Consider the following 15110-nt stretch of genomic DNA (forward strand, 5'->3'; position numbering starts at 1 on the left):
ATTGTAATTCTGCAATGGATTCCTGATCTGCAGACACACCACAGTGCAATGTCAACAGCAAGAAATATACAGGTTACCTTCATCTTTTGAATGAAATTTTAGTGAGTGAAAATCTGCTCATAATTTTAATCTTACATGACTATTACAAAAGGAATTTATGTAATAGCTACCAAGCATCACTGAAAGGTAAATGAAAATGAAAAAATATATTTTCAAATGAAACACCAAAAAATTACATCCACAAAAAGAAGGTGTAGCAGAAAATACTTTAATTTGCATTTTGTAGATTCAAACATAGCAAAGATTCAGAAGTGTTTAGATCTCAATAAGCAGTTCCAACATTGATTCTGATTTTAATAAATATTACATTTTAATAGGATAGCTATATGGAGAAATTGTAAAGTGATGAATTGCTGATTGCTACTTTATAAACATGAGCATCAAGATTATTTACAACATATTACAGGTCATTTCCCAGAAAAGCACAAAGCAAGGTCAGATAAAGGCAACCCAACCATCAAACACAACTCAAGAAAATGTGGCACAGTGTATTTCATGCACATACAATGACAACACAGATCATCAGCTGAAAACTAGGAAAACACTTATTATTCCAGCTTACACAAGTCTCTATATTTCATTGTTTTAAATTTACATTCTGACCTACCTTTTCAGGCACTGAATAACAAGTTATTCAGTAACAGTGCCCTACTTCTTACCTATGTAGTTTGCACCAAGTCTTTTTTCACCATTTCACACAAGTCTTCATGACCCGGGAACAATTAAACACTTTTATCTTTGTCTTGTCACTACCTCTGGGATTACAATCATTGTGTCATTTGTACAAGAAAATGTACTGCTACTCTGAAATGAATGGTAGACAGTGTTGACAAGCTGATCTCCAGCAGGGAGCTGGAATTTAAAATAGTTTACAGGTCATGGACGGTGTAACTAACCTTATTCTTAGTATAAAAAATGAGCTGCAAATTTTTAAAATTTAATTTAACATATAAAGAACTAAGTCATCCAACTCACAGCAAAACTTCATAGGCAGCATAGTCACAGAATGTACATCAAATACAGTAAAAAAAATGGTAACAGGAAAATTGTTTCAACTAGATTTGTTACAGGAAAAATCTTATGTCCTATCTCTACAGTGACAGTGAAGTGAAATGCCTTCCATATTTGATCATCAAGAGATATGTACCTTCAGGTGCAACAGAACTTACACACACAATTTGCTGTTCAGTTGCATTCCTGTGTTCCCATGACACAAAGGAAAAGAAGAAAAGCTTCAACATCCCTTTATGTCCTTACCCAGCAGTATTTACCTTGTGCCAACGAGGGCTGCAAGGACCAGGTGTCCAGGATCTGCACGCCTGAATCTCTCACCTATCCCATGAGCAAGTGCATGATTCTGCTTCAGTGTCTGTTGATTTTAGCCAGGCACAGGTGGAAAAAGAAAAAGAATAGCAAGTTGCATCCCCAGGAGGAGGCTGGAAGTAATTCACTTTCCCCACACAGCAAGGGGAAAAAAGGAAGAAACGTTTCTGAGACTTAGGTCCTTCCTGGGGCAGCGCAGTCATACAGTTTTCTTATTTTATCTTAACTAGAAAATCCTGCCTAAAGCTTTAGGCACTATAATATATAACAAAACAGATAAATCCAAGTTATAGGGCACTCCTCACAGAAGTGAGCCTACAGTTCTAGCCCTTGCACGTCTATCCAAAAGGCAAAGAATTAACAGCCAATTAAAAATTACACTCTTTTAATATATACAATTACTCAGAAGATTTGGATACTCTGTGTAACTCATCTACCAAACACAGCTGTTCACATCTGAGCTACTTACCTAGATTCCCACTTCAATTTAATAGAGAAAAATAAACTCTGAGGGTGCAAATGCAGAGCTTGGAAGAGGCCAGATGAATCCACCTAGAAACCTCCTGCTCCTCTGCCTAACTAGAAAACAAAAGCCTGCAATGACTTGCTCAGACACATGTGCTCACAGGCCAGAGAGGCTACTAGGAAAAAACATAACATCCCCAAACTGGCATCAGCTTCCCCTAACACCATGTCCAATTACCTACAAGGTTAAACAGAAACTGGGATACCAGTTCACTGCCAACTTGTGCAACTATCGCCAAAACTTCTTAAGGGTGGTTTGGATTCTTTTTCTTTGTTTTTTTTAATTCCCTTTCTATTTTTTAAAATTTCATTTAGCATATCCCAGATTGACACAAAGGGGTTAACTTTCTTAAGCAACAGCATTTTTTATAAAAGCCAAGTATCAGCAGAATAGTCTATTTCATCTCCAGTCAGGTAGAAATTTGAGGCTAGTCTGGAAACAAAGGACAAAGTGTATTCCAGCCTTCAGAAAATTTCAGCTGTAAAGGAACACAGTATGGAAGCCAATAAAATTTCAATCACAATCAATTCTATAAATAGGTCACTCAGTATCTAATAGGGTGAAAAATGTTTAAGAGCACTTGATTTTGTGAAGAATTGTTTTTAAAAACAAGAGATGTATCTACACTGCACCAGAACTTCCTACATTCATAACACCTAACTTCATTTTTAAACATGCTGGTTTAAAATAAATTATTACTTCATTTTAAATTTAAACCAATATTTGGTTGCTACTAATGGTAATGCTGTTTCTGAATTCTGTTTTGACACTGGTAAGTTATCACTGACACTTGTGGACAATGATACATGAGTAATTTCTTATTTTATGAAAGTAATGTTATTAACATACCCGTTTTTTATGCTGAATATCCTTTTAAAGAAGATACAGTATGGGTTTGCATAGATAAGAGTAAGTGGCATTAAATGTCAGTATGATTATGAAGTTTAAAAAGCATCTTTTTAAAAGTGACTAAAAAAGCAAGTTATTTTTACACTGACCTTTTAACATAGCACTCAAACATAACTCAAAGAGCAAATTTATTTCCATGGCTCAAAGACCAAGTGTGCTATTTTAACAAGTAAGACACTAAAAAGACAACTTTTGGAAACTGTACTGGTGATTACAATCTCGAAGAATAATATGGAGTAAACAGAAATTTGATTGACTGAGGTTTTTCAGCTAGCAGCACTCCACTAACCATCTCCCCCTGTCCTAACATCTACCTCCAAGTAAATGCAGGCAAGGGGCTGCAGCAAGGGGCTACAGAAAAGTCACTTTCAACTCTGCTGCATCAGAGACAGGGTAGTAATAAAAAAAAAAAAAAAGTGCTGAAAAGCACAAGACAAAAAAATTGGTATCATCATGATGCAAAGAAGCCCAGCATGAAAAAAAAATTCTGCTCAGTAAATTTGCTATTTTTAAATAAATTTCATTATTCCAGTAAGAAGCTAAAACTCAGCAAGAGTCCTATTTCCTTTTTGTGGTTAGTTTTTTTGTTGTTATTTTTTTATTTGTTTGTTTGGAGGTTCCCCCCTTCCTTTTGACAGCCAGAACTAACATACCAAATCATCAGAATACACTGAAGTTCAGTAAATGGGGAGACACAAGGAGTGATTCCCCCCTTTCCAGACAGGCCAAGTCAGGGTGGAGGTACATATGTTTTCATATAAAACAGCTGTCTCAGAAAGACAAGGAAATAAGAAAATTTATGAAGTTTCAGTACAACAGAACTGTGAGCAGAAAACTTACAAAATAAACAGATCAGCATAATTTACACATTTAAAAACTATATATTTCATTCATAAATATATTTTCTAATTAATAACCATTCCTAGTTTAAACATAAATATTCAAGTTGGGATTTGATTTTACTTTTTATCAGTTCATGTGAGTCCTGTAAGGATCAGTTCCTTCTGCTCAATGCAGTCATGTAAATGATCTTCACTATTGGGCTGTGCAAGGACCTTCATTACCTAGTTTGTTGTAATAAAACTTTAAAATTTTGCAACTCTTTTATACTTGTGGAAAGCCTGTAAAATAAAAAACATCAAAGTGTTACCAATTCAGAAGTACAAATTATTACATTTATTTTCCTTTAGATTTTTCCTCAGACACAATTCTGTTCTCAAAAGGTCTACTGACTCTCCATTTTACATTAACATAATATATGACAGGGATTTAAGTTTATACATATGTTTATTCATCCCAGCTTCATTAAACTTCTAAAAATCCCTAACCACACGTAGTAAATTTTATTACATTCTTTTATCAGATTGTTTAAATAGATTGTTTAAACAGGAACAGATTGTTATATTCAAGATCTGAAGAACTAACATAATGAGCAAAGCATGCTCTATGTAAACTTCTTTTAAAGCTGTTAAAATGTTTCATCATTTGAAGGAGATAAATTTGATTAATTTTTTTTAATTGTAAGAGACTTAAGTTTCATCTTGCAGAAGGCAGATTTATGAGACTTGAGACAGAGAGGATGAATTAGATCCAAACTGACTAATACTCAGTTTGAAGGCATTAAGTTTATCAATATTACTGGTAGTAATTCAGCCTTTCAAAACCTACAGTTATGCATACAATATTTCTTTCCACAGAAACTGAGTATTGACACTGAAGTTTTATATTTTTCTACTATTAAATTTACAACATTTTACCTTCCAAAGGCATTTACAAGAGCTACTATTTCTTGCCGTGTGAGCTGAAAACCTTTTGATGGGCTATTCTCAGGAAGGCTCTGTATTTCTTTCTCAGAAAACAAGATCTTCAGAGCAGTTCCTAAGCCTTGAGTCTGTAAGAAAAGTTCAACATTTTAACATCAGTAAAATCATTCCTTCAATTACTCATAAAACCATAAAAAAAAAAAGACAAAAACATGCTAATCTAGGCAAACTTTAGTACCAATTCTTATATACTGACCCTCAACCCAAATACCTGTAAAAAAATCCAGGGCACTAATGCAAATGCATGTCAGCAATTGTGTACCAGGTTCAGTCACTCATTTAGGAGCATTTGTTTCCTCAAGTATACTTGTTCTTCACCCTTGTCTTTTTAATCTCTTCTTTTCCCATCTCTTTTCTTCTTGGTTATGCATATGAAAATATGTCCATTACAACACTTCTAGCTCCCTCCTGCCTCTCACTTATAGATGCCCCAACTCCTGCAGGAGCACATCTCCCCTTTCCCTTTGATGTCAAAGTTTTTTTTTTTATAACATTTCACAACACATGTGCTTTTTCCATCTTCAATTCTAGTGGCAAACTGCAGTTTCAATTTCAACCCCTAATTTCTATGCAGGAGTAGAACAGAAGTAGCTTTTCTTGTTTTCACTTTTAGTTGGGCTACATAAGCAACCACTGGATTTTGACAAGAAGTGGTTGAAGCTGGCTGCAAGAATTTTATAGGTCAGGAAAGCTGGCCTTCTTTAGTTTTTAGTGAGGAGGAACAACAGCAATAGATGAGAAGCATCAACTAGGACAGGATAAGCAGAACACCAGAAATTCAGCAGAGACCAAGAAATTTTTGATGCTACAAATTCTATGAAAACTGCACTCTGATAAGTTTAATGTAATACAGTGGTATAGTACAACAGGCACTCCAAAATAGCTTTTCTCAGTCTGGACTTAACATTAGTCTTGAGGTTTAAAATACTATTGTCAGTAAAATAAAAATAGTAGGAGCCAAGAAAATGAAACTGGCTTTCGACTTTCAGCTTTACTGTGCAACTTTGCATTCATTTGCTTCCCTCTGCATAAACTGTGAAAATCTGAATTACTTCTTTCTCTTACACCTCAATTTCTGGAGTTAAATATCACACTGGATTCTCTAACAAGCAAGTGCTGTGTTTAAAGGAAGGTTTCCCATAAGTGATTCTACAAGGCTCTTCTGATCACTGAATACAGGTAAGATATTGACTGTTAGTAAAATCTCACCATGAAGCATCTGCTTTAAAAGTAACTCTTCTAGAACACAAACTCTACCTTTGAGTAAACTACACAGCTGTTGACTAAACAAAATAAACAAATTGGAAAAAAATTAAAATGTTTAATGGTAAACTAAACACCTATCTATTTTTAATATATAGGTAAGGATACCAAGGACCAGCCATGTGCAGAAAGCCTGAATGCTAAGGTAAGAGGTATCCTGCCAAAATGGAATAGATGCTTATCTTGGGACCTGCCCCTGCCAGAACACACAGACCTGCACAAAGGAACTGTACCTGCAGCTTGCCCCACAGCCTGCATTTGTCACATCCAACACAGTCCATTATGCGGGAGATATTCTTGAAATGCAATCTGAATTCTTCCTATCAGTTAAAAACAAAATAAAAAAGCTTAAGCTAATGTACATCTTAACTTTGTAAAAACAGAACATTAATGAATGTAGTACCATTAGAAAATCAATTCTCTAACCAAAACTGAACAAAACCATTGCTTTATGTAGTCAGGCCATAACAAACATCCATGTAAACCCAGAGTCTGGTTTCCAAGCCACTTCTAACAGTTAATTCTTTAAAAAATCCCCCAAAAATACAGAACATGCAGGGTAATGCCTGGATTCTATACACTGTTTTCCTACCAATTTTCTCCAAATTTTCTGAGTTATAAGTACTCTATCTGTGCCCCTGACCATTTTTCTTCCATTATTCAAATCCGTTTTGAACAAACAACCTTTTTGACAAATGAGATACAATTCACAAAAGATATTTCCTGTTCAAAACTATGGGTAGATTGTTGCTGTGCAACTTCAGATAGAGCAGGAGCAAGCACAGTGCAGAACTAAATAAGCTGATCTCAATTTTTTAAGGTCCAAAAAACACTGGCTGGGCTGATAAAACACTGCCACTTTTCTAATAGCATTTTTTTGTAATGCTGATGACACTCCAAACCACTACTGAAATAAGTGTTGTAAGTGTTAATAAATATTGAAACAGAACTTCATTACCAACTATTGCAATTTACACCAGTGGCATGTTAACACTGGAAGCTGATGGGTAGGTACAGCATTCCCATTAGGTTCCCATATCTAGGAATTATGTTTTCTAATGTTAAGTATCATATTTATGAGACTATACTGTATATTGTTTTCTATTATATAAGTCATCATTTTGTAAAGCAAACATGACTGGGTGGGTTCTTTTTCTCCAGAAAACTATGAAACAGTTACTCTACTTAAAAATAAGCACCCCTGCATTTACTGGTAATACTCATGTGCCCCACCACAGTCCTGATGCCAGACTCAAGGCACAAAGCCAGAGATTTTGGTCTTGGATCAGGACAGCATCTTACCATAAAGTTGATTAAAAGGCCTCATATACAGCTCTAGAAAAGGCAGGGATATAACCTTACTCTCAGCAGTGTGTGTGTGACAGGCAGAAGGGCTTTCCAAAGTAACACAGCCTAACTCCAAAATAAGTACTTTGGATGTCATTCAGAAAACTAGCTTTACCTTTAGTGACTTGGCTCCTTTTTTATCTCCAGCAAACATGGACTTTTCATCAAAGTGCATATGGAAGGACCTAATAAAGACAAAATGCAATCAAAACAAATGCTGGCATGAACTACAGTGTTCAATTAACCTTGGTAAGTAGCTGATGCCATCAGTGTAAGATATTTTTCAGAGTTCCTAGTCCTTGCAGATTAGGCCTTAAAAAAATACTCAGTGGTATTGGTTTTACTGTGCACTGTAACTTGAAATCTATTGTTCAGAGTTTTGTTCAAATTAATACTGAAGCTGGCTTAATGTTTGGCTTACAACTGATCATTGCCTGGCTACATCTCAATTACCTAGCAAGACCACGATTAGGGACAGCAATGAAACCCCACAACATGTTACCAATCACAAAAACTAGCAAAAACGAGAGCAAAGAAACTGAACTTAAGAACATTTTGGAATAAATAGAAAGAAGAGGAGATGGCCAAACTACCAGAGGTTAAGTCTGTGATAAAAGCTGAATTACTCAGTGGACCATTAAAAGACTGTATGTACTACTTTCCTTTTCAAAATAAATCATGTGCATCTTATACAGAAGAATCAGAAAAGGCAACACACAGGAAGTAGCCCAGGGTGTTGAGTTGTTTGGGATTTCTTGAGTGCTTTTTGTTTGTTTTTAAAGATTGGTATACTCAAACCTCAAAACTATTAATCTGTCCTATCAAATGTAGAAATTCCCCTTGATCTCTCCCATTACTTCAATTTTATTTCTTCATTCCACTCTCCTTCCTGTCCCATTCTATCAAGGGTCACCTATTTTCACTTCCAAATATAACTGAAAATTTCAAACTGCTGATAAAAACCCCTCATGCCTTACTTGGTGTCCCTGAAGATATCTAGTAGGAGAGCTTTAGATTCAGCATCTTCGTGGCCATTGCCGGTGTAAAGGTCAACAACAGCACGCTCAAAGTACGGAGCCACCTTTGACAAGGCACGCAGCTCTATCAGATACAAGAAATACAAGTTCTTGAGCCTCCTTGGTCCTTCTCCTTTCGTTTCAGCAGGGTCAAAGCGGCGAGTGAACTCTTTCACATTTGGTCCCCAGCGGGGCTTCCCCCACGTTTCTACACAGGGAAAGAAAATGAGGGCCAGAGGTCGTAAAAGAGACACATTTAGAGCATAAAATCAACTAAGTGTACCCCAACAAAAACAAAATACATACTACAGATATTGTAGAATTCCATTCAGCAATTTTACCAAGACATACCTTCAAGAAGATAATTTGCACACAGATGCAAGTTGATGCTCGCATGGAGTCCAGAAATGAGTTTATAAAACACTCTTTTCTCAAGGCACAGACCTGTCCAGGAAAAATGGCAAACAGACACCAAACTAAATACTGGAAATAATTCATTAAAATGAATATGCCCTAAAATTTTAGTGATGCAAGTCTGCATTGCTGACTTTCAAGAATATCAATTACAGCACTTGAGTATTGTTAATAAGCTCTTATAGCCATCATAGGAAAAGCTTACCTCCTATTTTTTATATAAGTAATACTATTAATGACATTTGACATTTCTTGCTTGCTATTTTAGTGTTCTAGTAAACACAGTCAAATAAGGATCTGTTCAATTGGCACAGATAAATTGCTACACAAAAATGAGATGCCACACCGTTTGAGCAATAAATTTGAATTGATATTGAATTTTGACAGTCTGGAAATCAGAAATATGCTGTAACCCATCTTAATTACGATTACAGCAACCACTGAATTAGAGGAGTGGCCCTAAAGAAAAACACCAAAAGGCCCAGAAAACCTTACAGCACTGGAAAACAGCAAAAAATACCTCTTTATAGCTGCACTGCCAAGTCACAAAAGATTTAAATGCACAGGACAAAACCTTGAAAAATATGACTTGATGAATATAGACTTCAACAGCATAAATATAAATACAGTGGCATTGAGATGTCAGAATACAATTTGTATGCAGAAATTACTTATAATTCCAATTAGAACCAAAGTTAGAGACTACACTTGAAATTTAAGAGTTGGTTCCTCTCAAAAATATGTTTGGGCAATTTTCCTACCATTCCAGTCTCCACAATGGAAGCAGGAAGAGCTGATGGTGAGGGCTACCTGTGAGGCTGACATGTGTCCTCACTTAGACATTGCATTTTAAAGCCACATACATTTATATGCTTTCCTACAATACCACCAGACAAGTAAAGGCTTAGGAAAGGCAGAATGAACTAATTTTAAAATTAAGTACATTTGACTCACTTAATTTTCTGCACACCTCCAAAATGGGATTTTGATTGCTACTACTGCAATAATAATTTCCATTTCAACAGGAATAAAAAGAAAACTGCTTTGCCTTCTGAACACACACACTTAGATTATAAACTAGGAACACAGCCACCAAAATCTTTAATGTTCTTTAAAGCTGTTTCCAAATAATGATGCTTACTAATATTACTACTAATAATGCCTCTGCTTAAATGCCTAAAATAACCAGAAAATCCAAAGTAACTGGCATTGAAGTGAATTCCCTCTTTATGAAAGATAAAACACTTAAATATTTAAGGAGTATGCTGTCTAAATAAATGAGAAGATTTTTATAGACCCTCAAGGTAAGAGGTATTTGAACAAGATTTGAAAGCTCTGCACAATTTATGAAAAAGCCGACACTATGAAAAATATTTGAGGAGATGAAAAAAGTGTTACAGTGTTCCTTCTAGTGAATATAACACTACAGTAACTCATCCAAGAGCTTTTACCTTCTAGCCATGTGTAGAACGATTCTCCTGTAAATACAAAGTACATAGTTAAATGAAGAATATTCATTTTCAACACTGCAGCATCTTTATATTACTATGCACACAACATCAGCTGCCATCTAATTTACCACAAAGTTAAATAATTTAGCTATTAAAATGAGAATAGGCACTGAAACAGCAAACTTGGAGGTTGGTTTAAATCTGTTGGGGACAGAATAGGAGAAATACAAGAATGAGCATGCCTAAGCTACTGGTCAGGGCATTCAGCAGTGTATGGAAGCACAAGTTTGATTATTTGCATTGCTGGTGAAAGACATGATGGCAGAGTGCAATTCTGACAGCCTTCACCTTAATCTGCCTAAAGGTTTCCTTCAGACTTAGATCTTTTGCCCAAGAGTTTTTAGTTGGCTGAAAAATCTTTAAAGTCTGCCTCACTGAAGGCAGATCAAATACTTTCTCCCCACTCTCTCCCAGTCTTCCCAAAATCAAGGGCATTCAAGAAAACACACAAGAAATTGTCCCTCTTCTTTTAAGGGATCTGACATCAGTATGAATGGGGTTCTGGAAGAACTAATAACATTATTACAATACATATTTTGTTACAAGAATAAGAACCAAGAAGAGAATTGTGTTTTGTTCTTATCCACTCCTTCCCTTACTCCTAAAGAAAGTATGAGTCCATTAAAAACATTTTTTGATCAATAACCTGCATAAAATTATAACTTTCCTGCTCTCTAATTCAGTAACAGTAAAGTGAATAAATCCTAAATCCAAAACTCTCTAATGGTTACTTCATTTCTGCAGGTCAAGGAAAATAAGATGACTTACCATCATCTCCTCCTTAGAGGGAAAAAAAAAAAAAGAAATGCATAAGTATTAAAAAGATAATTTTTACAGCAAAGCAGTAATGAAACACAGACTTTAATATAAACACTCAAAAAGTGCAAGAAACCTTATTTAGTTTATAAAAAATAGGGTAGTTTCCTTCATTCCATTCTTGCTCCTCAAGACTACACAAGACTTGACACATTGTAATAATGAAAGTCACTAAGAAATTCACATCTTAATAGCAGCTGATTCACATATTCTTGAAAGCTGTACTTTAGCTTCAGAAAAATGGTTTAGAAGCCATAGTCTTTTAGTTTGCATTGTTCAACAGTGTTCCTTCCTGAAATTCTGATCTCTGCATTAAACAATTCTCACAATTCTGTTTATTTGTATGAGCTTTCAGTAATTATAAATATTGATATATCTTGATTTTCTAGCGGATGGTGATTTTTTAACTGAATCTATTGTCTAATAGTTAATTTTTAAGGGAAATGGAACACACTGACAGAGGAAAGCTGATTCATTTGAAACACCAAGTTATAGTTTTCAACTTAAATTTGAAAACAAATCCCAAATTATTAGAATACTTTTTTTAAACAATTTTGCACACAACTGATTCTTCCTAAGTGTCCAGTCCTTCAAATAATGTAATTATTTGTACACTTGCAATATATTGCACATTATGGATGAAAAATGTTCAACTACATTACACCAGAATAAGTATGAACTGAAGTGACTAAATTAAATGCTTTTTGAAAAAAGAAACAAGAATACAAAAGTGCATTCAAATTGGAAAACTAGTGTGACACTTCATAAACAGTTTGAGACTTACAATTTAGTTTTCATATCAGCTTACTTGACATTAATGAGCCTAATAATCGGGATAAGGTTAGGCATGTATGTAATAAAGCATCACAAGCTTTAGTCTAAATATTATAAATGTACAGCTATCTCTACAGAGGAAATTAAAAAAGCAGAAAGCACACCTACAGACTGAAGATTGCTATCTGTGTTCCTTAAACTGCAACAGTCACTATGTTACAAGAAGTGCATTGGAAAATAAAACAAGCAAGACCCACCCCTACTAGGCGCCAGTGGATTTAAAGGACGATAGACAGATCGAGGCCTAAAAAATAAGTTAGAAAACACAAAGATCAGTTTGTAGCTAAACTGAGGTACAAGTAAAAAAATAGGCTTCCTCTCCCTCCCAATTACTTGAAGCAGTTTTCTTCATAAATGCTGTTCCATACTCTCCAAGCAGAAGGCCCCTTGTATCCAGTGTAACGTTCTGGATTCAGCAGCAAATCCACATACTGTGCATCTGGAGATCTCTCATCTAAATAAAAAAAAATTTGTTACATATGCTAAAGGATCAATTGAAAAAGATTTAACCAGTCTCACAGAACTAAATATATATAAGAAGCCTCATATAATACTATTCTGTCTTCCAGCTGGATTTTAAGTGCCATGTATGCAAAAATGCAGCAATATACACACTAAATACAAAGCTCAAAAGCACATAATCTATTCCAAAGTCTCCTCTGTGGGTCTAATTTATATAATGTCTGATGATCATCTATGTGGCTTCTTTAAATCTACCATAAACATTTGACATGCACTGTATTCCCTGACCCTAGGCTAAGACAAACAATTTGTTTTAAATGGCCTCCAAATTCAGGGTTTGTCTAGCAGTATTTGGTTGAAGGGGTTGCTTTTATGAAATGGGTATACTGCATACAGTAGGTTCTTAATAAAGACAAGATCAAAGTAATACATCTTGTAGCTGGTACATACTGTAAATTTATTAGCCAAATCCATTTTTCCTCCAAATACTCTCATATACTGGCAGAAAAGTCTGAATCACATTGCTTAACTGTACAAAACTCTCAGACTATTGCAGAACATATCTCTTGGTTACAAGAAGCATGTTACTTAAGCAGCCTTTCAACAAGCTATACCCTCATCTCAGAAGTTCACTTCATCTCAGAAGTTCACTACAAATTTCAGGTAATTTATCTGAAGAAAATTGTGAAATAGGACTCCCTCTGCTTAAAAACACTGTAGAAACAGAAATTGTTTCAAGCTACAACCAGTAAAAAGCAGGAGGAATTCACCACTCTTTGAAATTCTAGGTCAAGACCAACTCATACTTAAACAAACCCCACATACAACACAAGCCGGAAGCCCAGAGACTTATTCATAGGAATAGGCCAAGAAGTGCCACGTAGTACTTCCTCAGATACCAAAAAACACCACAGAAACAGAGAGTGAAACTGCTCTAAAAAAGATGATTCTGCATGAGCAGTTAAGCATTGCTTCAGCAGTAGCAGCAAAAACAAAGAAAGGACACTGATACAAGACACACAACAATGAGTGCCAAATGAGAGAAAGTCAAATTACAGCTTTACTTATTTATTTGACAGTGTGGCTAACCTAAGCAGTTCCTACACTCCCTGATCACTTCGGGGTCCATTTTTCTTCTTGTTATCCACACACAACCGAGTTTATGTTCTCCGCTGAGCCATGCAACAGAAAGATGGAAAGGTGACCCGGGTTACTAAGTTTTGACAGCTAGATTAATTCCTTTATCTAGTTTATGATTAAACCCAACAGGAAGAGAGGAGAAGAGAGCAAGGGTTTCTGCTTCCTCCCCATGACTCCCAGTAGTTATTCTCTCTCCTTCTTCCCTGCTCCAGATGACAAACTCACCCGACAAGCCAGTTCATCACAACAGCGTGGGAGGTGGCAGGGAGATGGCAACTTACTTTCCCGCTATTGAGGTAAGCCTAATCAGCTTACCATGCAGAAAGATGCACACCAGAGCCAGTGCAAAAAAAACCAAACAAACAAATAAAACAAAACACACTGGAAGGACACAGCTGGGGAAAGCCTCCTTCAGTGGGGCATGATATAAGGAGAGATAGAGGTAGAATCAAGAACTACTTAAGTTAGTATTATTTCTAAAAGAAATGCTCCTCCTCTATACCTTTCACAGCTCAGTATTACTTAAACATCTTTGTAGACAACTTGAAGATAGTAGAGACAACAGTAGATAATTCCACATAACAGTTCAGATCTACAGTAACGCTCATCAGCTGTTACAGAAACAGCTCATATAGAAAGTGTTCAGATGAGACACAGAAGTGCTGGAAGAGAAGTCCACTACAGCTGCTACTTTCTCAGGTGACACCAAACACAAGCCTAAAGGTAGATGAAAACGTCTAGCATTATGCCTTAAATATTCCTAGCATAGGAAGCTTTCTAAGGTATTTATTAAGAAGGACTTCAGTAGTCAATCCTGAAGTTGGCAATTCTCACACTATCTGAAAGACACTCCTTTGAACTTTGAATGTTACAAGCAAATAAAGACTCACACATGGGAAGGAGAGGAAAACCAATTTAGTATCCTAATGTTTTAACAATAAGAAAGTCCTTTCAAATAAGGATGCAGAAATCATTTGGAAATAGCAGGGCTGGAAGAGGAACAAACTCGATCCAAGCATAGTAAAATAGCAACAAAACAATATAGTAGTAAGAAACAACCAGCTGCAAGCCATTTGTCTTATATTTGTGCTAGACGCAATTTTTTTGTAAGAAGCTTTTTTCAAAAGTGTTAGTCCCCTCCCATTCACCATCTTTTTTATTTACATAAATATCTCCTGTTCAATATACTAAAAGGAGGTAACAGTAAATGTGCACTGGGTAGGCTACCAAACACTCCTTGTAAAATTTTGCTCTTTGTGTGTATGATATGAGCTATCACATTTCTGTCACTTGGGACAAAATTAAAACTTCTTAAAAATGGCTATTTGTACAGAAAACACAATCTTTTGCATTTTTTATGAGACAGCAAATAAAACAAACATTCTGAAAAAGCTTAAACATTTTACCATCAAGTTCACAAAAATGATCCTGTGAATCATCGTATCTTGCCCAGTCAATGAAAGCCTCCTTACTTTGGTTACTGAGGGAGAAAAAGAAAATTTAAAACAAAATTTTTAATTAAACAAGGTAAATAAGAGCTTCTGAAAGAAATATAACCCATATATAGCTTGGAAGTGGATTCTTAGTCAGTATATCTGAAACTTGAGAATATATGTAGCTAATCCTTGCTTTACTGCAATGAGATTCAAGCAGGCATCAACTGCAA

General features: G+C 35.5%; 1 protein-coding gene across 1 annotated transcript in view; it reads right to left on the reverse strand.

Annotated features, from left to right (window-relative positions):
- Positions 1 to 252: 252 nt before the first annotated feature.
- ERO1B (endoplasmic reticulum oxidoreductase 1 beta) overlaps positions 253 to 15110 on the reverse strand; it is a 28761-nt gene continuing 13903 nt past the window's right edge. Inside the window, exons 6-16 of the mRNA XM_050972510.1 lie at positions 14851 to 14924; positions 12176 to 12296; positions 12040 to 12086; positions 10961 to 10972; positions 10133 to 10159; positions 8619 to 8711; positions 8229 to 8475; positions 7367 to 7436; positions 6138 to 6224; positions 4576 to 4709; positions 253 to 3939 (exon numbers count right to left, since the gene is read on the reverse strand). Coding sequence (XP_050828467.1) covers positions 3879 to 3939; positions 4576 to 4709; positions 6138 to 6224; positions 7367 to 7436; positions 8229 to 8475; positions 8619 to 8711; positions 10133 to 10159; positions 10961 to 10972; positions 12040 to 12086; positions 12176 to 12296; positions 14851 to 14924 — 973 coding nt within the window. The 3' untranslated portion in view covers positions 253 to 3878. The remainder of the gene's footprint in view (positions 3940 to 4575; positions 4710 to 6137; positions 6225 to 7366; positions 7437 to 8228; positions 8476 to 8618; positions 8712 to 10132; positions 10160 to 10960; positions 10973 to 12039; positions 12087 to 12175; positions 12297 to 14850; positions 14925 to 15110) is intronic.

Source organism: Serinus canaria, chromosome 3 (assembly GCF_022539315.1).
Source record: "Serinus canaria isolate serCan28SL12 chromosome 3, serCan2020, whole genome shotgun sequence".
In the NCBI taxonomy this organism is placed as follows: Eukaryota; Metazoa; Chordata; class Aves; order Passeriformes; family Fringillidae; genus Serinus; species Serinus canaria.